This window comes from Acanthochromis polyacanthus, chromosome 13 (assembly GCF_021347895.1).
Source record: "Acanthochromis polyacanthus isolate Apoly-LR-REF ecotype Palm Island chromosome 13, KAUST_Apoly_ChrSc, whole genome shotgun sequence".
NCBI lineage: Eukaryota > Metazoa > Chordata > Actinopteri > Pomacentridae > Acanthochromis > Acanthochromis polyacanthus.
In genome coordinates this window covers 12,893,572-12,921,427 of record NC_067125.1, presented here as the reverse complement: position 1 = coordinate 12,921,427, position 27,856 = coordinate 12,893,572, and the positions used below count along the sequence as shown (strand labels likewise).

At 39.6% G+C, this 27,856-nt stretch overlaps 2 protein-coding genes and 1 long non-coding RNA gene across 4 annotated transcripts; all 3 read left to right on the top strand.

Annotated features, from left to right (window-relative positions):
* The first annotated feature begins 1,653 nt into the window (after positions 1–1,653).
* On the top strand, positions 1,654–2,523 carry LOC110968483 (uncharacterized). The gene is made up of 4 exons (XR_007946011.1): positions 1,654–1,781; positions 1,869–1,916; positions 1,991–2,186; positions 2,274–2,523. It is a non-coding gene; the product is annotated as an uncharacterized LOC110968483 (long non-coding RNA).
* A 4,322-nt stretch (positions 2,524–6,845) lies between these two features.
* dhx40 (DEAH (Asp-Glu-Ala-His) box polypeptide 40) lies at positions 6,846–13,984 on the top strand. Its single transcript, XM_022218374.2, is given in 21 exon segments — positions 6,846–7,221; positions 7,430–7,499; positions 7,501–7,573; positions 7,668–7,787; positions 8,667–8,903; positions 9,187–9,226; positions 9,229–9,252; positions 9,367–9,465; positions 9,468–9,497; positions 9,619–9,718; positions 9,812–9,898; positions 10,021–10,100; positions 10,103–10,202; positions 10,296–10,376; positions 10,488–10,645; positions 11,192–11,306; positions 11,904–12,012; positions 12,160–12,254; positions 12,349–12,418; positions 12,534–12,762; positions 13,768–13,984. Coding segments are annotated over 21 exon segments (2,211 nt in total). The 5' UTR covers positions 6,846–7,049; the 3' UTR covers positions 13,890–13,984.
* Positions 13,985–14,252: 268 nt separating this feature from the next.
* Positions 14,253–27,841, top strand: akt2 (v-akt murine thymoma viral oncogene homolog 2). Of its 2 annotated transcripts, none has more exons than XM_022218376.2 (14): positions 14,253–14,684; positions 16,290–16,468; positions 16,740–16,871; positions 16,995–17,106; positions 18,192–18,345; positions 19,160–19,291; positions 19,376–19,441; positions 19,534–19,602; positions 21,501–21,623; positions 21,949–22,077; positions 22,856–23,070; positions 24,004–24,091; positions 24,179–24,281; positions 24,402–27,841. In XM_022218376.2, exons 2-14 carry the CDS (start codon positions 16,423–16,425, stop codon positions 24,479–24,481), a joined length of 1,449 nt encoding a protein of 482 aa, XP_022074068.1. In that variant the 5' UTR covers positions 14,253–14,684; positions 16,290–16,422; the 3' UTR covers positions 24,482–27,841. The 2 variants fall into 2 exon arrangements, with proteins under 2 accessions (XP_022074068.1, XP_022074067.1); XM_022218375.2 differs by having other exon boundaries at positions 19,157–19,291.
* Positions 27,842–27,856: the final 15 nt, after the last annotated feature.

Sequence of the window (27,856 nt, the reverse complement as noted above, 5' to 3'; positions counted from 1 at the left end):
ATTTCTCATGCTCTAAATCCTGTGATCTTGTTAATGGATGATGTCTGGATACATTTTTATTACATTAATTAGCCTAAAATAAATTGTAAACGAGCTAAATTCAGATATCATTTGTTGTCCCTATCCTGATATAAACTTATTTAACTTTATTTAAAATGATACACAGACAACAAATAAACAAACCACAGTTTGAATCTGGATTTGGGGAAAACTTTTGGATGCTGACCAGATTATCACTGACAAAATCCCAGCAAAATCCATTTACAACTTGAGACCCATATATTGCTGTTACGATGATTTACAGTATGTTGGGAACTGTGTTATATAAATTAATTTGAACTGAAGGGAACAGATACATACCGTGCTACAGCTGTTAATTTAGGAAATGTAATTGATGGTACTATAAGGTCGCATAGGTGTGATCATGAATCTGTTTAAGGGTGTGAAAAACAACAAAACACCAGATCAACCACATCAAAACTAATTAATCTTAATTAACACATTTTGTCTTTTTTGTTTAGTCTGTACAAAATGTGAAAAGTAATTAGTAAATAGGATATTTTATAACTTTAAAGCTCTTATCCTCTGTGTCCATTCTGTAACATGCTAAGCTAAGGCTATATTTTTATATTAATATTTATATTTTATATTACTATTATATTTTTATATCATTAGTATATTTTTTATTCTAACAAAGGGCTATATTTTTTATATATTATTAGTATATTTTTATATCATCAGTGTAATTTTATTCCAAATTAAGGCTATATTTTTATATTAGTAGTATATTTTTCTATCAGTGGTATATTTTTATTCCAAAATGTGTCATTTCTGATATGTTAATATCTAGTGTCCGCGCTATTTTGCATGATTAAGAACTACTAAAACAGACACTTTTGCTTTCTGATTGTGTCATGATATGTCCCACTACCATCATATGACTTTTTCTGGAAGAAAACAAGGTCAAAGTCTAAAACAAAGTCTTAAAAATCTCTGGTTAATTCAACTTAGGACAATACTTTGGTTACAGTTGACTTGTTATCTCTGCTAACAGCTGTTGTACAGTTAAGGACATTTCAGATTTTCCCTTTGGCTATTGCTGCTCTTGTTCTGTGGTGTTTTCTGCATCTAACTCGCCATGCCCTGCCTCAGTGTATGTGGATGTTTATGTGATTTTACCATTTCAGGAGTGTTAGTATGCACAGACGATGAAAATAACGAAGAGTAAGTGAATTTCCACAATGCCAAGCGTGCCATTTAGGTTGTTTTTACGCCATGTTCTCCTGCAGGTGCCAGCGCTCCCCTGCTCCTCCTGCAGCCGTACATGCACGGCAGACTGGTAATCATTCCCAATAACAACACACACACATGCTCACCTGTGTCATTTCTATACAGTGTGCGTAAACTGTTTGTTTGTTTTGATTACGTTTTGCATTTTCTCACTGTTTCCTTTACTGCAGGACCAGACAACAACAGTCTTGTTTATGGTGGGTTCACTCCTCTTGCTTCAGTCTGCTCTTTCTGTGTTACAAATTAAATAATCTTGTTAACAGTGTCTTGTGTCTCACCTAAACATTACAATGGACAAGACGTTTTTTTTTTCTTTTCAAAAACAGAAATGATGATCAGTATTTGCCAGCGCTGCCCCTCCAGACCACGGTGGTCACCCGGGAGCTGTGCAGGAATCAGCCCATTCAAGCACCCGGTGGGATGTACCCAACCTGAGCGAATTTAAGATGGAAAGAGTGGAAAGTCATAGAACAGAATGAGATTTCACATAGGTGCTTAACTGTAATCACTATAAATACTGCAGTTTGTATTTGAAGTCGTAACATATAAAGTAACTCAGTCGTCTCTCGCCTCCTTAGAACTCATCAACAGATTACGGCCTGCAAGCCTCAGTCGACATTATTACGGTAATATGAGCATCTTTGATTATTTTGTGTCGGTTCAATTCTACCACGCATTTACTCATTCACTTAATACACAGTTAATCAAGGTGAACTCAGGAATCAACAAGCCATGACGACGCAGGCCGAAATCATCGCAGAGGTAGTTTGATTTCACTGATGTGTCTCAAATTTTAATGCGTACTATGATCATTTAACTCTGTAGGAGAATACATTGGTTGTGTTATTCAAGTGTCTTCCTTTACAGCAGGTGGGGGAAGAAGAAAGCCAAAGAAGGTGAGTGCTGACTGCATCTGTGATGATGTTATGAGGATGTTATTCTGTGGTCTGAACTGCTCTCTTCACTTCCCTCTGTTCCTCTAGACGGTGAATACAAAACCCCATTTACAACAGGAGCACTGACCATCTCAACCGTCTGTAGAGAATCAAGGACAGAGAACATCCTCTGACAACGACCGCTATTGACTTTCATTTCTATTTCTACTAGTTTAACTTATTTTTTTTAAAGTAGTACATGTCTTTGGGATTTGTAGCATGAATCACTGTATTTCACTGCTTTTGCTGCACATCTATGACTGCTGTTTTACAAAGTACATTAAATCAATACCTCACTACAAATTGAGTTCATCCTAGTGCTTACTTCACACCCAATGGCTTTTTTCTAGTTTTGTCCTAGTGTCAAATGTAGCAGGTGCGCTGCATATTCATGAAAGACTGGTGACCTCCTCAGTGAGGAAATTTTACCGTAGAACATCATGGGACAAAGAACTTTTAACATCTTAGGTTCTTTAGAAGACTTGACTTTCTATTGCAAAGGGTTTTGACTGTCTGTCCTTGCATTAAGATAAATCGGGCAGTAAAGTTAATATTCTATCATGTGGACACTTTTACATACATGCATTTTAGTATTGTTGCCTCTTAAAATATTAAAGATCATACAGTGAGGACCCGTCAGCTACATGTTCAGATTAGCTTTACCGCTGCATAAATATCACAGAAAAGCTGAAAGAGAGAATAATCAGAAGAAGGGGAAGGAATGAGTGCAATAGATCAATAGACAATGCTGTTTGGACAGACAAAAGTGAGAATTTAGATTTTTTCAAGGGCTTGGTATGTGAAAAGTCAACATTTGAGAGGCAAGTGAAAGGGAAATGAGTTGATAACTGAGCAGATAAATGGATTTAACCACGTAAAAACCAAACAAGCATAAAATGCATAGTTTTTTCACTGAAGTTTGTTTGCTTCGTGTCCTTTTAAACCACCCGTGCTTGTTCCATTTTACTTGAACATGTCTTTAGAGGGAAGGTACTTGATCTGTTTGCAGGTCCAGTATAACAGTGGAAACACTTTTCTTTATAGAAATTAAGCAGAGACAGACTGCAAATTCTAAAAGTAATACTTGGAGTAGTCTTTAGTATTTTAGGTGGTTTGATTGGTAATCTATATAAAAAAAGACCTTCACACATGAAAGAACGTCAGCATTTTCAGAGTGTAATTAAAATTCAAGATATTGGGTGTGTTTTTTTTCACATTTTTATTTTTACCACATACTGTAGGCTCAGGGGAAAATACCCAACTAGATAGATGAAGATGCAACCTACAACAGAGAACAGAATGGGTTGATTTGACCACAGGAAGCTCATGCTGTGAGGCGGAACACATTGAGCGCTGAGCTGCTGCTTGCTACTTTACACCACTGGTTGCGATTAAAGTAAATGAGAAGCAGCTGCTCACATGTCAAATGAGTCTTAGCAACCAAAATGAGGACGTGTGTTCCAGACTTATTTTGGTGACATTTACTTCTCTGTCACTGCTTTCCTGACTTGTGAAGTCAGTCTTTCAAAAACAACCTACAGCGACGTTTATAACACTTCAGCAATGACATGATCTGCCACAAGAATTCATGTCTGTTTTCATACAAAGTGGAATTTCCCGATTTCTCTCCATTTATGTCCAGGTGAGTCAAACACTGTAAAAATATCCATAAATTTGAGGTTTGAAGTGTGTTTTGAGTACACTCTTGTTTGTGTCCACATTTACATGCAGATGAAAGCAGCAGATATTACCAGCCATTGCTATAGCAAAATGTGCCACTACTTGGAGAGACCGACACTATGCTGTCTTAACAGTGTTTTCCATGGATGCTTCGTGAGAAGAAAAGTGAGCTGAGAAGCTTCTTTATATGTCTATTTTTATTTGTAGTACAGACTTGTCATATTCTAATCTTTCTTTAACATTTGGTTCAATAGAGATATGCAGTGAGTCTGACTGTGGTCATTGCAGCTTTGCAGATGGGAACAAACTTGAAATTGTGAAATACAATACTCTAATCTGTGAAAAGAAGAAAAGGTATTCCATATGTAAATGCACTTATCCTGAATTATATTTAAATTCTGCTTATTAACATTTCCTCATGCATTTTTCCACAGAGGTAAACCAAATCTTTCTTCCACGGGTACTGGGCTTTATTTCTGCAAGATGGGTTCAACATTTCAGGAACACCACAACCACCTCTGACCTGGATGCAGTCTGGATCCTTCTGGCCACACAACTGCAAACCTCGAAAAAGATCCAATGATGCTGTCACATTCAGCTTTCCATTCACTGACTGTGGCACCAGGCCATGGTAATGTAATAAATCACACACCAGCCTTTGGATAGGTCGGGTGGTATTTTTTTGGATTAATGGAATAGGTTTGGCTTGCAGATTTCAGATGGGAACATTACATACTGGATCAAGATTGAGTGAAACAAAATCCTCGGAGATCTTCCATACTTCATGACACTCCTTTCCAGTAAGATTAACAAGTAGACATAGATGTTTTGCCTTTTGCAGACATGGATTTCAGTTTTCTCACTGATCATCTTGTGTTTTTAGTCTTATTGTGCAGTGCAGCTTTGCACTGACTCGAATGACTCAACTGGCATCACGGTTCAACAAAAACATTTGGAGTATCCGTGGACACTGAGGAGCAAAGGAACTAAGGACTGAAATGAGGTTTGCCAAAGGTCAAAGCTGTCCATCATTTCAAGTTTTGCCATTTATTTTCCATTCATCAGTCTATAAATACACCAACATTTATAAATTTAGTATATTAAACAGGATACCTTTCAAATCATTGACAGCACTGTTAAAATTGAATATGCATAAAGATCAATCACTTTTACACTGAAGGACAAACCCAAAAACTTCAAGTATGATGGTTCTTGTTCATGTTTTTCTTTTTTTTTTTCTTTGCAGATTCCTCTTACAGGTCCTTCCATTCCTCAGGTGACACTCCAACAGTGGTGGAGCTTGGCCAGCCGTGTATGTGAGGTTTGTGGTCAAACATGAGGACAGGGACTTGGTGCTGCAGCTGGAGGACTGCTGGGCGACGCCGACTGAGGACCGCATGACCCGCAAGATGGAAGCTGCTTGTTAAAGGTAAACATCTTGAATTCACTGGGAGATTGCCAAATGTTTATACAATTTTTAATGAGGGAAGATACTAAAGTCAATTCTTGCATCCAATCAAGGTGTCTTACACTGGTGATAGCCATAGAACTGTTGTGCTGCCAGTCTCCAACAATGAGCTGCCAATCCCTCCTTCACAAATGGTTTGAGGTGAAGATGTTCGTATTTGTGACGCACGGACATTTAAAAACCTGGTATGTAAGAGAAATATAATGAACAGACAGTAGTTTTATTAGTATGTTGTTGTTTTTTTTCGTCTTACTATCTCTTCTGTGTATTCCAGGTATATTCCACTGTGATGTAGAGATCTGTAAAAGACCAGATTGCTTACATCCCTGCAGCAATCGTAAGTGAACCTTCAACCAATTTATCTTTTATGAAGTTAGTCTTGTCTAATGAATCTATTTGTGATTTTATTTCTCCTTAATCTGATGGTCTAAGAAAAGAGTCGTATGCTGCACAGACTGAAAATCAGTGACATTGGGCTACAATTAAACTACCTGACATGTTGCATGTCACACTGTCAACAAAGGTTTTGTTTTTCGGTGTCTTGCAGGAAAGCGTTCCTTAAGAGTCACACCAGGGCAAGGACGGAGGACTTTACCAGAGTAGTTTCTGGTGGACCTCTTAGTTTCTACAATAAATGACCACAAAAGGAAAAATTTATTAAAGTTGTAATTTTAAGCACTGGAATTAGAAACAGTTCAATCAAGAACTGTATATGATATGGAAAGATATAAAACTATACTTTCACCCCAAGTAGTCGTCTTATATTTTTTTCTTCTATAAACTGATTCTTGAGTTTATGAAATTAACCTTGACAATGAAAGTTGTGAGCGTGTCCACTTTCAAATGCATGGTCCTTAGTTTTAAATAATTTAGTTTACACAAAATTTTATTATAGGAAGCAGGTTCAAAAGGGTATTTTGAGGAAAAATATAGAACTGTTATTTAAGGTATTGGCAGTTTTAAAAGGCAAACATCTATGTTATTTATATTAATTGTATTTAGCATGGGAAAAGGTTTTCCATATTTACCATACAGAATGTGTTGCTAAGTGAAGATTAATCTATAATAGCAGTTCTGTACAGACTTTTTTTTTAAATCACTAACATATCCACAGATGAAGTCAACCCTCAGTTTCTTTCACTTTTTCCTCAAGAAACCTCCCAAAAACTACAGTCCATTGTCATTTCCAATATAGTGCGTGTTTAGTTACCATATTTTAAGATGTCCACTCTGTTGTTCTATTTTAAAAGGATATTTGAATTTAGTAAATGTTACTTGCTGAAAATATAGTTTTGTTCTATCCTTGAACATTAAAGAACTGTTTAATTGACATAGTCGTGAATAGCAATAAATCTACTTAAGTTTTTGAGTTGTTTATGCTTGGTGGTGGCAATTTCTGCCTATTTTTTTAAAAAAAGACTTTATTGTGGTGGGGGATGCTGGGTCATGTGCCCATAATGTGACCAATAGGAATGGAGGATGAGTTAGTTTGCGGAAGTAATCCAGGCTGTGTACCGTTTTCGTAACGAGGAGGAAAATGTTGAAGAAGTTGATATTTTGTACAGTTTAACGCTGTCTGGTGGCACAACACGAAGCAAACTGGGTCAGTAATTGTTTCATCTGTTCAGCATCTCTCACTGGTATTTTCGGGTAAAGCTGAACGCAGATTGTCAGTTATGTCCAAATCAACGAAACGGAGCCCAAAAGAAAACGAGTCTAAACAGCTGCCCATCTATCAGCACAAAACCAAACTGATCCAGGCTGTCAGAGAGAGCTCCTTCCTGGTTGTCACCGGAGAAACTGGTAGTGGGAAGACCACGCAACTTCCACAGTATTTGCATGAAGCGGGTAAGCTGATATCTACTGTTAGTATTGAAGTACCAAAACATACATTATACAAATTTCTACATTTAAAGCCAACAATTAAACATAATCTGAATACATTTTGAAGGTTTAACTAATTCACCAGCTCTGTATCATTTAGGTTTTTATCAAATTTTAATACAAATGTGTGGCCTGTCGCTCAAAATATGACCCATTCCTTCTATTTTTGTAGGTTTTTGTAAAGATGGCAAAATTGGCATCACCCAGCCCCGCCGGGTGGCAGCCATCACAGTGCCCAGAGGGTAGCCAGGAGATGCAGTGCACTCTGGGAAGGGATGTCGGCTACCAAGTGCGCTTTGATGACTGCACATCATCGGTGAGGCACAAAAGATGATTCACTCCTTGCAGAAAACGCGACATATTTATTGTAAATATTCTATGACATGACTGTGTGATTGTGTTTTAACCAGGACACGATGGTGAAGTACATGACAGATGGCTGTTTGCTCAGAGAGATCCTGGCAGACCCCGGACTTTCTCAATACAGTGTTGTAATCTTGGATGAAGTTCATGAGCGCAGCCTCAACACAGTGAGTCAATATGTTTGCCCAATGTCTTTAACACAGTTTCTGCATTCGGGTCAGTCTGTGTCAACTGACACAGAATAAGTCGCTGGCTGTCTCAGATGTTGTGTAGTCCTCACAAATGTGTTCATTTCAGGCAAAGGTTAAGCGCAAAAAAATAATAATGTGGCGGAATTTGAGTATTTCAGTTATGTGGTTAGGCAAAACAAGCCTCATATGTTGCTACATTTCAATATGAAGGGAACATGGAATTAACTTTAACTGCACATATGATGACAATATAGATCCCTATGCACACCAGTGTTGTGGTCCTATGAAGTGAGCCACATTACAATTTTGTCAAGTCAAAATATCAAAAACATGAAAGCCTTTGTTTGCCCTGCAACACATCAAATTCTGCTGCTGTTAGAAACCTAAAAAAATTGGTGAAATGTCGGCCAAAATGGTATTTTTAGTATTAAATGTGGACACATCCACACATATCCACTTTGAGGAGTTTTCTAGGTCCTTCTGGATACTTTGTTCAATTTTCAAGGTTCGATAATTATTAAACATTTGGTCTCTGCTGGCAGCATTTTTTTAAAATGTCATCACAGCTATCATTATTCAAAGTGGGAGTTATGGCTCTGGATATATTCTATTAAATGGCTCTTCGGATACGATATTTTTTGAGGGTAAAAATACAAATTTCCATGTCGTAATTCAGCCAAAATATTTTACAGAACTTAGTTTTGAGGTCCAACCTAACAAATAAGTAAACGCTAAATAAAATGATTCATTTTACTTCACATGCATAAAGCACATCAGCATCCCAAAAGCAAAAACAGTTCTCTTTCTCTCTCCTCTACCTCAGACATTAAGTATGTGCTTGTGTTTTTTTTACAGGACATTCTCTTGGGTTTGATAAAGAAAATGTTCTCCAACCCAGCGAAGGCCACCAAGGGCCGATCCATCCCTCTGAAGGTGGTGGTGATGTCCGCCACTTTGGAAACAGACAAACTTTCAGCATTTTTCAGTAACTGTCCCGTCTTTTCTATTCCTGGGAGGACGTTTCCTGTGACCTGCATGTTTGGCTCAGTTGTAGGACCCAAAGATGTGGAAAGCACCGGCTATGTGAAAGAGGTACTGGCTTTCATTTGTGAGCTAAGTGCTGTTTTCTATGTACTGCTGTGTTTTCTGTATAGTGATTTAACTTGGTTTTACAGCTTTATGATTATGACCATAGTCCAGTAGTCCAGTATATAGGAAGTATAATATGTTACTTTTTTTAAAATTTGTTTTTGATGCCACTGTGTTGTCATCTTTTTTGGGGTTTATTATTACTTATTAAATACACAGATGATGTTGCTGCGGCAGATTGATGCACTTTGTTGGTATTAACTGAATTTTTCACCTCTGTTAACAGGTTGTTAAAGTGGCCCTGGACGTTCACACCAGTGAAATGGCAGGGATATTCTGGTGTTTTTGACAGGCAAGCATTTATATATATATATATATATATTTTTTTTTTTTTTTTTAAATATTTTAATATTATTGAGTCCTAACTGAGAAAGAAAATATGACATTGATTCTTTGTGTTTAACAGGTCAGTCAGAGATTGAACGTGCCTGTGACTTGTTGTACGAAAAAGCGGAGTGCATAGATTATCGCTATGATGTACAGGACCAAACAGTGGAGGGACTTCTCATTTGCCCCTCTATGGATCCATGCCTACTGGTAAAAGCATAAAACAGCTGTCAACACCTTTTTTGTTTTCTTTTTTTTTTTTTTAAGATTTTCCACATCAGAGTCAGTGTTAGCTTTATTTGCGATGTCATCTTTTTTGGTCTCGTCATAGATCAACAGAGGCAGATCTTCCAGCCACCACCTCCAGGAATAAGAAAATGTGTAGTGGCCACTAACATTGCAGCAACATCTCTCACCATCAATGGAATAAAGTGAGCGAGGCCAATGGCGCCCACAGGTGACCGTAAAATTGTGACGTGACACTTCTGCAAAACACAGCATCCTGTCATTCTTTCCCCACATAGGTACATCGTTGACAGCGGGTTTGTGAAGCAGCTAAACCACAACTCCAGGGTGGGCATGGATATCTTGGAGGTGGTGCCTATTTCAAAGTGAGTGTGAAAACAATAAAATGTCTTTTAGTTTGAGTAATTTTTCCGCTAACGCTCATGCCATGAAGAAAGCTTGCCAACAGAGATTTGGACTGGATTTTGGGGGGATTTTCTGTCATTAGGAGCGAGGCTCTGCAGAGAGCAGGCCGAGCTGGAAGGACCTCAGCTGGGAAATGTTTTCGAATCTATACCAAGGAGTTCTGGAGAAGTGCATGCCGGAATATACAGTCCCAGAGATCCAGAGGACAAGTCTGACTGCAGTAGTGCTCACCCTCAAGTGCCTGGGCGTTCATGATGTGATTAGGTACACTATTCTGTGTCTTGTTTGTTACTCAGTGTAGTTTACCTCAGTGCACTTTCTACAGTTCATTCATTGTGAACAATTGATTTCTCTTAGGTTTCCTTATCTGGACTGTCCGGAGGAGAGGTTTATTCTAGAAGCGCTAAAACAGCTCTACCAGTTTGATGCCATTGACCGGTGAGTATTTATACACACAAATCCTCTGGTTTCGAGGGGCAGCGGTAGCAGGTTAAGTGGGTCTTGCAGAAATTTCATGGGCTCTTATCTGTCTGATGTTTTTGGCTGCAGAAGAGGAAAAGTGACCCAGCTGGGGGAGCTGATGGTGGAGTTCCCTCTGCATCCAGGCCTCACCAGGGCTTTGCTCAAAGCCGCCTCGCTCGACTGCCAGGAGCTGCTGCTCCCTGTGGCTGCCATGCTGTCTGTGGAGAACATCTTCATCAGGCCAGGTCAGCGACTTGTTTTTTTTTTTTTATTATTTATTTATTTAGTTGGTAGGGACAGTACACGTTAATGAATGCCTGTTTATGCAGCAATGGGCGTAAATATGTCGGCTTATAGCAACAATGCTAATTTACATCCGCAGTCCCTCAGTAAAAAAGAAGAAAAGACATAACAGTGATACATAAAACAATAAGTGACAATAAAAGCACATTACAGAACAGTGAAACATACAATAAAACGCAGGACTATAGGTTTCAATAAAAGGACATTACAAAGACGTTATAGGTGAGTGGTCAGAAGATTGGTTCACTTTCAGCCACTTTGCTTTTTGATAATGAAGAACCTCAAACAGGATAAAAAACAAACAAACATGGTTTTAACAAGGGAGAAGAACGCATGCTTTTAAACAGTAACATTATTAAATGAAAGACACTAAGTGCATCCATCAAGTACATAACTGAGACACAGGACATTTAGTTTTATGCTGATGTGTAAATGTGAATTTAAAAATATGAGCTTTAAGTTCACAGAGCTTTCCTTGTTCCCTGCAGGCAAACCTGAGAAACAGAAAGAGGCAGATAAGAAGCACAAGAAACTGGCTGCAAAGACCGGTGGTATGAATGACTTTGCCACACTCCTCAGTGTGTTTCAGTCGTGCAAATCCAGGTGAAGACAGTAATTAAGTTAGCACTGCAAGATACATTTATATTTTTCCTTGCTTGTACAAAGAAGTGTCAATGTTGGTTTATGACTTTTATTCAGGCCTTTATCAATCAGTCAGTCAGTCAATCAAGTGCCATGCTGTACAGCGCAGGCCAACATTTCTCTCCATCCAGTCCGATCTTTTGCTTTATGATGTTGCCTGTTCCATGTGTAGCCATGATGTCAATCCGTCTATCATTTTCATTCTCTGTCTGCCTTGTCCTCTCTTCCCATTATTTTTCCAGTTGTGATGGTATATTCCAGGTCTCTTTCCTTATGATGTGTCAAAAAAATGTTGCTAGCTGTTGCCTAATGTTGTTCAATAGCGTTTAATTTGTGCTCATATAAGATATACATATAAGATTATCTTATCTTCTACTCGGCATGTGTCTGTAAAACCACATCTCTGCTGCAGTGATTTTGTTTGACAATTTATTATTTATATTCCAAGATTCACATCTGTACATCAGAACTGGTAGGATGTAACAGCTGAGAAGGACTTTATACTGCATGGTAGTAGTATGAGGACTGAAATGACAGCCTTCCTTGTGCTCTCTGCAGTGACAGACCTTCGGCGTGGTGTAAGGAGAACTGGATCCACTGGAGGGCGCTAAAGTCGGCCTTTAGTGTGGAGACTCAGCTGAGAGAGATTCTCCTCCGCCTCCAGCAGGTACAGCCTTTACACATTGCTGACCGAAGCATGCTGTGTCATTAGTCTGCTAATTGTTTCATATTGCTGTAAACACAGCAGTCGTAATGCACAATTCCTCCTAAGTGTGCTTCTTAATTTTTGTGGATGTGCTGACTTGCCTTTCAGAAAAGAGATTTCCCTGTAGAAGCATTTGATGGTAATAGGAGTGAGCTCCTCAGACGGTGCCTGTGCACAGGATATTTCACCAACGTTGCCAGAAGGTACCATGAGTATTATTTAAAATGATGATATTCAGCCTCCTTTAGCCTACTTCAAATACACCACAGTATATCATTGTTATTCCATCACACATAGGTCTGTCGGAAAGGTGTTTTGCACAATGGATGGACATGGATCTATGGTTCACATTCATCCCTCATCATCGGTAACTATGTTTATGTACATATATATATATATTTAAAAATAATTCCGACTGCAACAAACGCTAACAGGCTTTTTCTACAATTTCTCTTTTGATCTCAATTCGTTGCGGCTCCAAGCTGTTTGACCAGGAGGCAGAGCTGAACTGGGTCATCTTCCACGATGTGTTGGTGACATCACGGGTCTACATCAGGACTGTGTGTCCTATTCGATATGAGTGGGTGAAGGATTTATTACCTAAACTCCATGAAGTGGACGTCTATGAACTGAGCAGTGTGGCGAGAGAAGAAGTTACTGACAAGGAAATAATCAAATGGGAGACCAGGGAGGCAGCCAAAAGACAACCAGGTCCTTGGAATAATTGATGAGATATTTATTTGGAAAGTGATGTTTTATGTTTGTGTGTTTTGATCCCTACTCCGATATGCAAATGTTTTTTATGATTTTAAAAGGAAGAGTCTGCCTATATCAGATCCTAAGTATTTCTTAATAGCTTTGCAGAATGAATCTAGTTTTATACCTTGATAACATGTCTAAATGTTTTTTTTCACACACATGAGCAAAACAAGCAGTGAGCACCGAGGTACTCTGACTTCCCAAATGTGGATTACAGGGATAAGCCTGCCATTGGCCACACTTTTTTGTGGCTTTCTCCTCCTGTTCTATTGTCTAGATGCTGCTATTTTTTAAAACCCTCTTCATTGCCAGAAACACCTTCCATGCTCACAATGTACCACGCTAAAAATTTCCAGTGTTTTCGAGGATTTGGATCAAGCAGCAAGGCAACCTTTCTACATTTCAAGTACATTTTTACCTCCCTGTGTGCAATTGTTCCACCAAATAAGTTCCATCATTACTTTCCTCTATAGCAGAATGACAGTGAAGTGCAGTCAGACCATTCTATCTATACTGCAGAAGGGTCTGGCTGTGTAAGACTAACGCCATAGTGGAGCAGTCTGTATCATTACTTTCCGTCAGTCACTTTCTGGTTCAAACACGTATGCCTGAACGACCCAGTAATACAACTTGCCATTTTGTAGTGTAGAATAATTTCACAGTGTTTGAGCAGAATTGTAGGTGAGCTGGTGTGCTTGAGCTGCAGACACCAGGGAGAGGTGATTGGTAATAGAGGCTGGCAATTAACAGATCTGCACATTCCAGACTGACATCTAAATCACTTTAAGGCAAGAAGAGATGCTTTTATTCTGGGAAAAAATTAAGAAACGTGCAACTTTTGATATGCAGAAATAATTTTTTAGGGGTAAAAATCACTGACGGGAATGAGACTCAAATAATTGGAGCTTGCATTGTTCTCTGTACTAAGGTGATTTATAATTTTGTTCTTTTTTTCAGAGGTTTCTACAGAGGAGGTCATGAAGAAGTTGGAGAAGCGAAACAACGAAACCACCCTCAGCGACGCTCGTGCTCGCTACCTGCAGCGAAAGCAACAAAGACAACAAAACAAAGCTCTATGACAGAAACCATTTGGTTCTGATGATATGATTTATATGCTGCATTTAGGGAACAGTTTTGGAAATGACATCTGAACAATAAACATACATTTATAACACTGCCTCTCAATTTTTTTTTCTGTCCCTACACTTTGCACACCATGCTGCAGCAGTGCTTGGGTTTTGTGGGTTTGGGATTAAGTTCACATTTATATAAAAATAAGCATAAGATGCATTGGATACTAGATGCACATTTGAACGGTTTTGCACTGCCTATCAGTGAGACGGCGTGTGCTGCAGCTCTGCACAGTTGGGTGAGGTTAAGGTTACAGTATAGTACTTGGTGTACTTTAACACCGAGCGTTCAGGTGCAGTGGACCCTCTCTGGTCTTGTTCGTCACTTCCCCTTGTGTGCGTCTGCGGGGCTGCTGTACTGTCTGGCTGGGACGGAGGGCTTCCATGCTAAGCAGGCGACATTAAACCCACTAAAGAGGCGTTTTTTTTCCTCCCTCCTGGATACGGGAATCACTCGTGGTCGTATTTTAACGCTTGTGTCCACCGTCGTGCACCTCAGTGGACTTTATTCCGTGGTCTGCTTGCTTCAGTAAACCACTGCAGCAGCAACTGACCAAGCACGCCGCCGCCGCTGTTGTTGTGAGAGAAGAAAACAAGCTCGGCGAGCAGTCAGCTAAAGCTGTGTGATCATTGACAGAGTTCAGTACACACAAGCTTCGAGTGATAACTGGTGGGAGCTTTGTGCAGCGAATCTCTGAGCCTTTTCAAGAAGCTGGGGATATATTTTTTGTCTCACAAGTCGAGGTAAGAATAGACGGAGTAACGAGAACTAGCGCCAGTGGCTAACTGACATGCTAACTAGCTGTTAGCTTTGAGAGGTATTTTGGCTAGCTGCCTTGTTTGGTCGTAATGCGGTCATGGTCAGTGTCCTTACTGCTATCTGACGCGCCGCTTGGCCCAGCTGCCCATCAGCTATAATGTTAGTTTAAGTGTCGTAACCGCTTGACTGCTCTTGAGCTACGAAAGGCTAGCGACCTGCGTTGGACTTGGAAGGTAACGTTTGTTGACTTTGTCTCAGTTAGCTAGCTGCCACACTGCGAGGTTGTGTTATCGTTACGGTGGTGTTTACGTTAGGCAGCTTGTGGTCGTGCTTCGTACAGTACGTAGTTTTTTCAGACAATGATCAAATATAATTAGCAAACACTGTATTTGTGTATGGATTGTTTTGGGCTCTATTGTTCTTTGTTGTTTCTTCAATGGCTGCTACACGTTAGCCAAAAAACAAACCTTAACGTGGATGACTGATATTATTGTGTTTTGTTTGTAAAGACAAACTGGTGTACAGTTTACAATAGTCGGCACACTTATCTCAAAGTGCAATTAGCTATTACTCTGGCAGTTCTAGCTGTGAATTACCATGGGTGGCCATAAAAAAGTCTGAAGTCGAAGGAAGCCTTATCTGTTTTTATCTTTGTAAACAAAGCCGTTCAAACAGTCTTTGTGATTGTATGCACTGTAATATTCCACCCCATCATTTCTCCGAAATACCGTGAAATTCTGGTAAACCTATTATCTAACATAAGCTGTTGATTCAGCACTGACCCTGGATCACAAAGGCCTCTCCACAAACATTTAACAAAGAGCTGCAGGAGGCTGTTGCGTTTGACACTACAAAGCTTTGCAGGCATTTTTGCTAATTGTTAGATCAGTGGCATTGATCCCCTAGTTATGTTTGCTTGGCATCGCTCGAATGCCAGGATCTACCATTTTTTAGATGGAACATGTCTGTGAAAACACCACGGATATGTCAGAGAGATTTGCATGAGATGATGAAAGTACCCAGATTGGTCATGATAATGATGTGCAAATTTCAGCAGTTTTCTTTGTTGTGGAGTTGTGTTTCAAGGCAACAGAGTCTCTCAGACGGTGAAGAATTTATTCAAGCGCAATGCTGTGGTGACAAAACTCAGATAGGCATCAAGAGCAAGACTTTCTTGTGAAAAATCAGTTTCACTTTAGGTCTTCACCTCTGTCTTATTGACTGTAGTGTTACTTCCTTTAGGCCTTTCGGTCTTTTCACGTTTGTTTTCATTGTTGCTCTATATTTGAGTGAGTGTAAAAAAAAAAAAAGATTACCAGAGGTCTAAATGCTTTTATTGAATGTGAGGAACTGAATTGTCAAATCAGAAGTCACACAGCTCTTTTGTTCACACTTTTAAATGTCAGTTTTTGATTTTTGATAATGTCTAACATTGTACTCGTATGAAATGTTTATTCACCAGTATGTATTTCTGTGATGTTTTCCTCATATTAATGATTGTTAAAGCTACATCAGGACACGGTAAGAAATGTTTTTTTGTACTTTGTCTGATTTTGACTATGCATTTGTTGTTGTTTGTTTCCTTCCAGGTTTTACGTTATATATATATATATTTTTTATACTTGAGCCACCATCAGGCACTTGACCAGTAAGAACAGTTTGCACAGTTTCCACCAGCTTGTCTGCGGCCCCCTCCCTACCCAGACAGTCTTCTGCCCCAGCATGAATGAAGTCAGTGTTGTGAGAGAGGGATGGCTTCACAAGAGAGGTAAGTGACCGTTTGTGTCCGCCGTCAATCATCTGAGTCTATACTAAAAGTAATAGTCCATGACAAAATCTATATTTTGAGTATAAATGCTCCTTCATTGGCTTGTAAGGTTTATAAGTCCCTCATTGACAAAGAACAGCTACAGCAGCTTAGTTCATTCAGTTACAGTTGATTTCCAACATAAAAATATTGCAAGGCAGAGGAGCGTCTTTATCTGTACGAAAGCCAAACACAAGCAGGAAGTCAGAAATAATGACCTGTCTGTTTCCAGGTGAATACATTAAAACATGGCGTCCTCGTTACTTCATCTTGAAGAGCGACGGCTCCTTCATCGGCTACAAAGAGAAGCCTGAGGTGTCCAGTGACCACAGCCTCCCACCGCTCAACAACTTCTCTGTCGCAGGTCAGCTTTCCCTTCTGTTTGGCAAACCTCTAATAAGTGTCACGTTTAACTCTTGAGCATGATTTGTTTTGTTGTTAGTGCCTTCAGATCTCCAGCATTAGCTTATATGTCTATGCTATGCAGAATGCCAGCTGATGAAGACGGAGCGCCCCAAGCCCAATACGTTTGTCATTCGGTGTCTGCAGTGGACCTCTGTTATCGAGCGGACCTTCCACGTAGACAGCAATGAGGAGAGGTTTGTATTTTCTGTCTCTGTGGTAGAAGAGACCGTAGTAAGATAGAAAAAAATGTGAGAGGGTTGCTTGTAGTGCATGTGAAAACAGCATCTTATCATACTTGAGGATGCTTCTGAAAAAGCTGTATATCTACATTAAAAAAATCTGTTTTATATATATATATATATATATATATACACACACACACAAAATATACTTAGGATAAAGATAGAGAGTAACTCTGCTGAGTTTTAGCCCAAAAAGCTCTGTTCTGTTACCTCCTGTTACCAGTGAGCCGTGTTCACTGTTTTGTTACTTTCAACTGCATCTTTCCATTTCTATTGTCAGAAAACCGCCAAATTGAAAGTAGTGACTTGATCACAGCTTTAACACTATGGAAAGAATGTACAGGCTGACTTAGTTTGAAGGCCAACTTGGAAAAGAAAAAATCTGTTTAGATTTAACCAGCAATTAGTGTTACAATATATGCGACACAAATATTGGCAGTGTCTTGGGGAAGAGTGTTTAAGACTTTGTTTTACTAAAAATATTTAGTTTTAGTGTGTTGTTAGCTGAAGTGAGTTTAAATGATTATGTGCTGGACTTCCTTTAAAGAAAGGAGAGACAGAAAGACACGAGTAACAAACTTAAACACACAAGGAATAAATGACTCATTGTTTTTACATTCAGTGGAAGCCATTTAGTTTTTAAGAGTAGTACCAACCAACATGCCCCAGTTAGAATTCAGAGTCAGATTAGGCGTGATTATTCACCTCTAACCCAAGCAGTCGCCACTGAGTTTTGTTTACATCGACTCTGCCAAGTACCAAATCCCAGCATCCCCCAGCTGAATAGTACGCAGATTATCTCTACCAGCTAAATTTAGCTTACTAAAGGACTGCTTTTTCTTCAAAATATATTTTTGTTCAATATCTACAAGCCAAAAGCAAACAAAGCAGTGCAGCTGTATGTCATTTCTAACTACAATTGAAATCTTGAGGCAAAACTTATTCCATTTCATATTCTTAGAAAATAAATTCAGAGTAATTTAGACATGCCTTTGGCTTAATTTGATAAGGGCGGCGTGTGTTCTCCTCTGGTTCAGGGAGGAATGGATGCGATCGATCCAGGCAGTAGCAAATAGCCTGAAGAGTCAGCAGCAGGACGAGGAACCCATGGAGATCAAATTTGGCTCACCCAGTGACAGCAGCGGCACAGAGGAGATGGAGATTGCTGTGTCCAAATCCCGCACAAAAGTGGTCAGTATTTGCACAAGCAGGGCCTGGCAGCTGACTGTTTGTCCAGCCAGACTCATCTTCATTGAACAACTTGTTTAAACTTTAAGCTTCTTTCTCAAAGCTTTTCTTTGGCAAAGCAATCTTTAACTAAGCAAAGGGCAGCAATTGTATATGCATTTTTTCTTGTGTACAAATGCTTAAAGTGATTTTGAAGGTTTCTGATTTTACACTCATTCTCTGTCTACTGGCCAGTGATGTTTTCAGTGTAAAAGTTATGTTGAAATGATCGTGTGTGGCAGTTATTGGTTACTGATCAAGTAGAAGTTTGTGGCTTTGAAAAAAAAAATCCTGTACTTGACCACGATACTCCTCTGAGAGAGATCACTGTTTCCCTTTTATGGGCAATATCTGCCAGCAAAAGTACTTTTTTGTTGAATATTAAGAGCTTGAGTCATTTTGCTTGCTGTAGTGTCTGAAGCGCTAATTTAGATGCTTCTAATTTGAAATACTTGAAATATTTATAACTACAATAGAGCATGCAGTTGCCTGTCATGTCTTACATGAATGAGAGATAAATACATGTTGGGATAAATTAGTTGTAGTCCAAAAACATTAGCTGTAGGAACAGTACAGTGGGGAGTCATCAAAATGCTGTAAATTTCAGAGAAGCTGTTATGATGTGTTTACTTTAGCACATTTTTTGAAGCAGATTAAAACTCAAAGAGGAACCATTCATGATGCCTTTAAGACAAACAAAAAGTGACTTCAGTTTGGTGTGAGAGCACTAGTCTATACTATATTTTTCATAGCTAATTTTTGAGTACTGTTTCAGCAGACCATGAGTGATTTCGATTACCTGAAGCTGCTGGGCAAGGGGACGTTTGGCAAGGTGATCCTGGTGAAGGAAAAGGCCACAGGGATGTACTATGCCATGAAAATCCTCCGCAAAGAAGTCATCATTGCTAAAGTTAGTGTCATCACATCACAGTAAAACTTTAAAGTGCGTTGGTCTTCCTCGCATTGAGTGGACTGAATGTGTGTTTACTTTCAGGATGAGGTGGCACACACAGTTACAGAAAGCAGAGTTCTCCAGAATACGCGGCATCCCTTTCTGACGGTGGGTTACCAGCCACAGTTTGTGCTTTTCAAAGTTAAGACCCTTTTTTTAATACAGTGCAGTCACTGATTTTTGTTTTCTCTCTTCTACAGACACTAAAATATGCATTTCAAACACATGACCGGCTATGCTTTGTAATGGAATACGCAAATGGAGGAGAAGTAAGTATTATTCTTCCTGAGCAAGCCTACCGTTGTGTTTTCAGGAGCATATAAGAAATAAAAGAATAAAGAATCCAGATCCTGGCACTTGGAGTGGGTTTGAAAAACAAAAGGTGTTCATTTCAGTGAGCTAGAGACATAAATAAAATACGCCAACGCGTGTCGGCATGTTTCCTTCTTCACAGCGGGGAGACACGAAGAAACAGACCAAGTAATTATAGTTGCAGTCATCACAGGTGCGCTGAGTTCTGTCATCATTTTCTCTCTCTTTGACCTCTAGGGGCATCAGACAACTAATGCAAACACCACACTCAATATCAACATGTAATATCTTCACTTAAAAAGATCTTTTAAAGGCCAAAACTCTTTTAAGAATACAGTTTTGCCTTCTGTTTTATTCTAAATCCATCTGCCAAAGTAACCCTTTGGAAGATGGCTTATTATCCCCCACCTCCACGAAGTGGAAAAGGGGGATATAGGTTTGGCCTCTGTCCGTCCGTGCGTCCGTCCGTGCGTCCGAGATGAAGGGGACAGCTTTTCTCGGAAGCTATTACAGCTAGGATTACGAAATTTAGTGTGTAGCTTCACACCATGGACACCTTGATCGAGTTCGAAAATGAGACCTGTGCAATAATATTTAACACAGTTATGGCCCTTTATCACTATTTTGGATATAGACTCACAGACATCACATGTGGCGGGGGATGTTGATGACCATGTCATGCACTGTTTTCCAAACGCTACTGCTTCGCCATACTTTCACCTACAGACTTCATTTTAGTCTTAAATAAAAGCCCCAACTCTCTTCTTTTCAGGCATGTACATATTGTGACGGTGGGATTTATGGTTTTCCATACAGGAGCCTCCAAAAATCCCTAGGTTGAGCAAAAAATCCCATGTTAGAGCATGTGCTCCTCTGGTGCTAGAGTGTGGAGAGGGATTAAATCTGTCTGTTTTTTTTTTTGTACTTAAATCGCCATCCTGGCCAAACGGTACATACTACAAGGACAATCCTTTCACAGACTATACTAAAGACTCTCTACATTCATATGAGTCTGACATTGTTCACCTGGCACATTGTTACGTCACGCGCCAGCCCTTAATTGGCGTGGGAACCTGAATCGCCCTCCATAAGGCTCAATGCATATTTATACCTTGTGCTGCTTCACACACAGCGATTTTAAAACTGCCGTTTCTCGGTCATTTTTCACTCTACAGCAACATGAAACATACCGACCTCTTCCGTGACTCATCCTGCCACTCACCATCCGGTGACTTTTGAGCTAGCACTCACGGTTAGCCCGTAATTAGCGACAGAACGTGACTTCAGCTGACAAGCTGTAAACTGCTGCAGGGGTAGCACTAGGTTTTCAGGACAGGGGGGGGCTTAGCCCCCAGGAGATGCACACAATGTGAGTGAACTTTTAATTTTACAGATAACAATTTAGTGTGTAGCTTCACACTATGGACACCTTGATCAAGTTCGAAAATGAGACCTGTGCGATAATTTTTAACAGAGTTATGGTCCTTTATCACTATTTTGGATATAGACTCATAGACATCACGTGGCGGGGGATATTGATGACCATGTCGTCTTGTTTTCATTTGTTTCAATTTAGAATCGGTGTATGATTTGATCTAATTTTTTATGAAAGCAACCAAACCAGAACACATTGTGGACTGGTTTTGATGATGTGTTAAAGTGAGCCAAATCATTAGAGCTGGTTGTTAGCTCAAACATTTAGAATAAAAAGCATTTTTTTCTAAAGTTGTAGGGATGCATACACAAGTTTGCATTAAGAAAAATCAAACGTAAACCTTCTGAAATCAAGCATTTGAAGGAGCTTGAAGAATTGTTTTATCTCTCATTCCTGTTTACTTTCTTAATTCCCTTGCAGCTCTTCTTTCATTTATCCCGGGACAGAGTATTCACAGAAGACAGGGCACGATTCTATGGTGCAGAAATAGTGTCAGCACTGGAGTATCTACACTCACGCAATGTAGTTTACAGGGATTTAAAGGTGAGGCATTTTCTTTCTTTGACAACATAACAGCAGTTCATTGTAAATAGGCTGGAGGGGTATTTTAACATCCAGAAAAGAATTTGATTAGGAAGTAACTACCTTCAATGACAGGTCAATTTTGCATGCAATGACACTGCTAAGAGTATTAAGAATGATTGTATTGTAAATAAAAATGAAAAACAACTTTTTAAACCCATATTCAGCCCTACTCTTCAAGCTTCAATTATGTACTGCACTCATGGATATATTTAGTTAGATTACTTCTTTGTGTTCATTTTCCATCATAGCTGTCTGACTCTATTTTCATTCTTTCCCTGCACAGCTGGAGAACCTCATGTTAGACAAGGATGGCCACATAAAGATAACAGACTTTGGACTGTGTAAAGAGGGGATCACAGACGGTGCCACTATGAAAACCTTCTGTGGGACCCCAGAGTACTTGGCACCAGAGGTAACGCCTCATCAGCTGTGGATGTTAATATGTTTTGTGACCAGGATTATGTACATGACCAGATATGTCACAGGGCTGCATGAGGCTAGTGTTGGTAGGCTGTGGGGTTCATATTTGAACATTTTGGAGCAACTTTCGTGACTACTTCTTGTGGGGTAAAGTGTGAAAGCCTTTTAGGACAGCAGCTCTGCTGGGAGAGATGGTTTTCAAGTCATAGTTTTGGTGTTTTTTCATAAGAATAGAAATATGTCAGTCAGAAAATGTGAAATGACTGAAACAAAGTTGACAGTCAGCATGTTCATGGGTATAAAATGTCCTATACCAGCAGATGTGTTTATATAGTAAGGACATTTTCTCCTTAGAACTGAACTTCTGTAAAAGACTGTGTTTGCTTCTCATATATACAAAAGTAATGACAAAAGTAGCATTTGATTGATGGATTTTTATAGGTTATATTTTACATAATTCTGTATGTGTAAACAGCATCCTAAAACATGTTTTGGGATTTTTGTCTCATTCTTGGGAGTATGCCATAATATGCCGTTCTTTAACTTATGGGCTGCCAGGGCACCCACACCTTGAAATTTGTTCTCAGTCCTGTAACTACATGAAAAATGGCAGTATTTAATGTGTCAGAGGATTAAAAGTTTGAAGATTTCATGGCTGCTGTCAGTAGTTCTTTTTCTTTTGAGAATGAGGAAACATTCATGGATATTCTTGCTCTGTTATTCCTTTAGTTTTGTTTCTCTCTCAACTCATTTCATTTCTACACTGTCAGGTGCTGGAGGACAATGACTATGGGCGAGCAGTGGACTGGTGGGGACTGGGCGTGGTGATGTATGAGATGATGTGTGGTCGGTTGCCCTTCTACAACCAGGACCATGAGCGTCTGTTTGAACTTATCCTCATGGAGGAGATCCGCTTCCCCAAGAACCTGGCTCCTGAGGCCAAGGCCCTGCTGGCAGGCCTGCTTAAAAAGGATCCCAAACAAAGGCAAGTGGTGTGCGGCTGATGTTTGTCTGTAATATTAACCACTAATGATTAGTGAATATAATCCATGATTGGAACAAAAGCACAAGATTATGTGACGTTGGTGTCCTTTATAGTGTTTGTATTAGTTAACAGATTTATTTTAATCAGTTTTAGAACGCTGAAACTAAAACATTTCTTTTTGTTTTAAAGATAATTTCCCAAAAACAAAACATAACTAATTAAAATGTCAAGCATCCAACCCATTGCTTTAAATCTAATTTTCTAACACCTATTTACTGGAGCCATGTAAAAGATTTTTGAAAAAGTATTTCACTTTATAAAGCACGGTTTGAAAATCTGAATGTATTGTAAAGCTTCTGTGTTGTGTCAAAGTAGTGCAAGAAGTAGGTGTTTTTTCAGACTGATATTTACCTGTGACTTATGGGTGAAAACACATAAGTGGCTGTTTATTATTTCAGTGTGTGTCCATAGCATAAATAAATCTGTAAGCAGTGCAGCTTGGACAACATGTCCCTCTTTGCACCATTACACTTAGTTTTGCGACTCTTCCACTGTGCTTAAGGGCACCACGTAGTCACCTATGAAATACGTAACCATGTTATTGAAGCCCATGTTCTTTTTTTTGATTAGTTTTGCTTCAGGGTAATGGTCATAAACAGGGACATAATTGATTGTTGTTGCGGTCAAGCGCCTGTGGGTCTGGTAATAGTCGAAGAACTGCTAATATTAGCACATTGAGCCCTGCCTGCAGGCTTACTAACACATCCACCTTTAAGTAGTAAGGAAATGAAGAAGAAATCTGTTAAGAAATTGGCAAATACAAGTCAGAGGAGAACAACACAACTGTTTGTTATATATTTCTAACAAGGATTTCCACAATTCTTTGTAGCCGGTACGTGTAGCGGGATGATAGTGTTTCTGTGGCGTTTACAGGCTTGGAGGTGGACCAGACGATGCCAAAGAAGTGATGACCCACAAGTTCTTCACCTCCATCAACTGGCAGGATGTTACTGACAAAAAGGTGAGGAAATGAATGAAAGACAAATGATGTGATATTTAAAGCTAGATGTTCTGAACATAACGTGACTCATTTTGTTCCCCTCCTTAGCTTATTCCTCCCTTCAAGCCCCAAGTAACATCAGAGACAGACACGCGCTACTTTGACGATGAGTTCACAGCACAAACTATTACAATAACTCCTCCAGACAAGTGTAAGTGCACATGTGCAGCTTTTATATATGCTTCAGTTTGTGTCTTTAAAGAGATTTGAGCTTTTGTATCCGTTCTCATCCTGTATGTGTTTTTGTTCTCTCCCTTTGTGTTTACTGCAGACGACAGTTTAGATGCAGAGGATTCAGATCAGCGTACACACTTCCCTCAGTTCTCCTACTCCGCGAGCATACGGGAATGATCACTCAGAATCTTGAACAAGCAGGCAGGCTGACACACGATCACAATCCCACATACACACTCGCACTGCTGGGGAATTTTCGAACGACACAAACAAAAAAAAGTGGCACAAGACACATTTTCATTCTGTCTTTAACGCACACGCACACATATACTGGCAAATCAGACAAGACACGGATCGTAGAGTAGGAAATGAACACACAGACCATGAATGACTGACCTCAGCAGGTTTTGTGTGGATAGACTGGCAGCTTTGTCTCTGTACGTCCTCTCAGGGTTGGCATTAGGCTTCCCTGCAGGACCTTTGCTGCACTACACTGGGCACCACATCAAAGCCTTGACACTTTGAAAAACCAGGTTATGCCAGCAAGTACCACCTCTTTACCAGCTGTACCCATGCTTCACACACGCTAACACACACACACACACACACACACACACACACACACACACACACACACACACACACACACACACACACACACACACACACACACACACACACATCCACCAACCAAACCCACGCATAGACTGCATAATTATACATAAACACACTTGATCGATTTTCAAAAAGTATAATCAAAATTAGGAAACAGGAAATGATTTGGAAAGGAAACGACAAATTTTGATTTCATCAGTTGTTACGGTTTTAAATGTAAAGCCATATTTCTGCATTTTTTTTGTGATTTCTTTTTTTTTTATTTTTTTTTAACAAGTGCTCTTTCTGGAACTTGCTGTTACAAATCAAATGTGGGGCTTTTCCTACAGTAGGGGGAAATGAGGACGAGGGGGGCGGGCGAGGAGGGTTGCCATTACTGTGTTTGCACTGCACGGGTGTATATGCGAATGGGTGAGCGGATGTGTGAATGTGTGCGCAGAGTGCAGGAGAACGTCTGGACGACCGTTTTGATTCTCAGCCATCCATTTGTGTCTGTTTTTATCCACGTTTTCAAACTCTGAACATTTGCTGGAATATCGACACAAGAGGACACTACACAGCACACTCAATGGGCTTTTTCTTAAAGGGAACAGGCATTTAATTTATGATTGCTGTGACCAGCTTGCCGTAAAGTGGACTTTGTCAGGATTAGAAACTGGGATCTCATGCGTGGCTAACCTTTGCTTGTAAAGCTGCATTAATCTAACTTGAAGTGATGCAACAGTCAGGCTCGTAGAGTCCAGGTTGCTGTGTCCAAAGAGACAGACCAACTAGTAGCTGGTTGGAAGTGTAAGTGAGTTTTCATCAAGGCCAGTCGCACCATGTGTTAAAGACAGTAAGAACAGAAGGAAAGAGGAGAACAGAGACGAGGCATATGACCACAGTTTTCCCCAACCTGTCTAGAGAGAGACCAACAAAGCTGCACGCAGTCCTCAGCCCAGAAATTCTTACTCCCTAGCTGAAGAGTGGGCACCGATCTTTTGTTCATTTTCTATTTGTAATATAAGTTTAAAGTTTTTTGAAACATTTCTAAAATATCCTTCTGAATGTCCCCATATTTAAAGATTGAGTTCAATCGTTGGTAGGAGGCCAAAAATTGACTGACTTGTTGGACGTTTAACACTTGATATGATTCCACATTTCATGTTTTGAGTCTTTGGTTTGTGTGTTCTTTTATGCTGTGTCGAAGCATTTAAATCTGTGTAGTTCTATGTCTGGAGCAACAGTCTGCAGGTTTACAGTCCAACTAAATGCTGCAAGAGCTGTTTGACCAGCCGTCAGCCTGCAGAAAGGAGGAACCAATCAAAACACCGCCTGTATCATTAAGTTGAAATGAAAACCTGCATACTTTGAGTCATGATGGCACATGATTGAGAGAAGCCCTGGACAGCATATTGAGAAGTGCTCGTATTGACACAGGCATATTATATCCCATAATGCTGGAAGAGATGCTGGTTTGCTCTTTGAGCTTCACTAAAGGAACATCAAAACCATCTTGTATGTCATTGTTTTGTTTTTGTTTGTTGATTTTTCTCCTTTTTTTGTCCATCTATTTCACAAATTTTGGAAGACACATTGTCTTGATTAAGTATACATTATATAAAATATATATATTAAAAGTTTTTTTGAACTACTTTCTTTTAAGTTCTTCATTTCATGGGGATTCCATTAGAGGATTGCTTATTTAGCCGAGATTGCAACTAATGTGACTTTGAATAGGCCGTAAATTTCAGCTCTGCATTATCACACTATCTGTTATGCATTGAAATACTGTCATTAAAGAAAACAGTCAACTATGTTTGTCCCAAAACCTCATGCTTAAAATGTATTTTTAAAAACAGATTGAAGTTGAGATTGTGTAAAAGTGGTTTGGCTGCTATTTTCCAGGTCATATTTCACTCAAGTGGGTTCAGAGCTATCCTTGGTGTGTTCTGTAATATTGAGAAAAATCAAACAGTTTATTACTTTTCCCCACCATTCTCTGCAGAGCACAGATTAACGGCATTTAAAGGGTTTTGCCATTACATTCATCAGCATTCTCTGGGATATCCCTCGTCTGTCACCCTAATTTGCTTTAATTTTAAGTTTGTGTGAGTGACAGAGCGCCTGTGAGATGTTTGAGTGTGATACAGACACAGAAAGCAGGTTTGTGACTTTCAGCATTGAGAACGTGACGGCCCCAGTTCCTGCAGATGATGATGTGATCAAATGGCTTTGATTTACAGTTCACAACTCCAGCACCTCTTCTCACTGGCTCAGGCACAGCCATCATACTCTAGCCTAGTGTCCTGCTTTGGAAACGGCAGGGCCGGATATCAGAACCATTGCACTGATGGACTCCACTGTGGATTTGCCTTCATTGCTATCATGGCCATAAGGGGGTGCTGCTGGACTTTTTTGATATTGGTTGTGAAGCCATACACTGAACCTTGCTGCTGGCCACGCTTTAAGCAATGCTTCACAGCTAAACATGCAAGTTAATACCCCTGACCTCTCCTGTAGGCATACACAGGCACAATAAGTGCCTCTTCATTATTGTGTAAATACCAAAAAAAGCTTGGTGAATGCAGCATTAGTAGAAGGGGAGGCCTGCAGCTTCGTAGTATTTGATTTGCAGCTTTACTATGGTTACCTTGCTTCTCTGTATATTTGAATGTGAACAACAGTCAGGAATGTCACACCTGAGGCTGGTGTAACAGAAGTTTTTTTTTGTTTTTTTTTGTTTTTTTTGCTTGTTGCTGTTAGTTGAGGCTCAGAGGGCAATGAAAAAAAAGCAATCTTTTAAGGGGAGGACATTGTCCTGGTAGACATTTCCAGCCCCCCTTTGCAAGACTTTACAATGTAACGGGTGATACCTGCTACAGTATGGTAGCTTATAACATTTGCAACTATAATGTGCCAGTAAACATTTTTACTGAATAAGTCTGTGTGTGTCTT

Coding starts and splice junctions, on each gene's coding strand:
- akt2 (XM_022218375.2), top strand. CDS start 16,423: ATGAATGAAGTCAGTGTTGTGAGAGAGGGATGGCTTCACAAGAGAG. Junction 17,107..18,191: donor GTAGACAGCAATGAGGAGAG/GTTTGTATTTTC, acceptor CCTCTGGTTCAG/GGAGGAATGGATGCGATCGA. Junction 18,346..19,156: donor CCAAATCCCGCACAAAAGTG/GTCAGTATTTGC, acceptor GTACTGTTTCAG/CAGACCATGAGTGATTTCGA.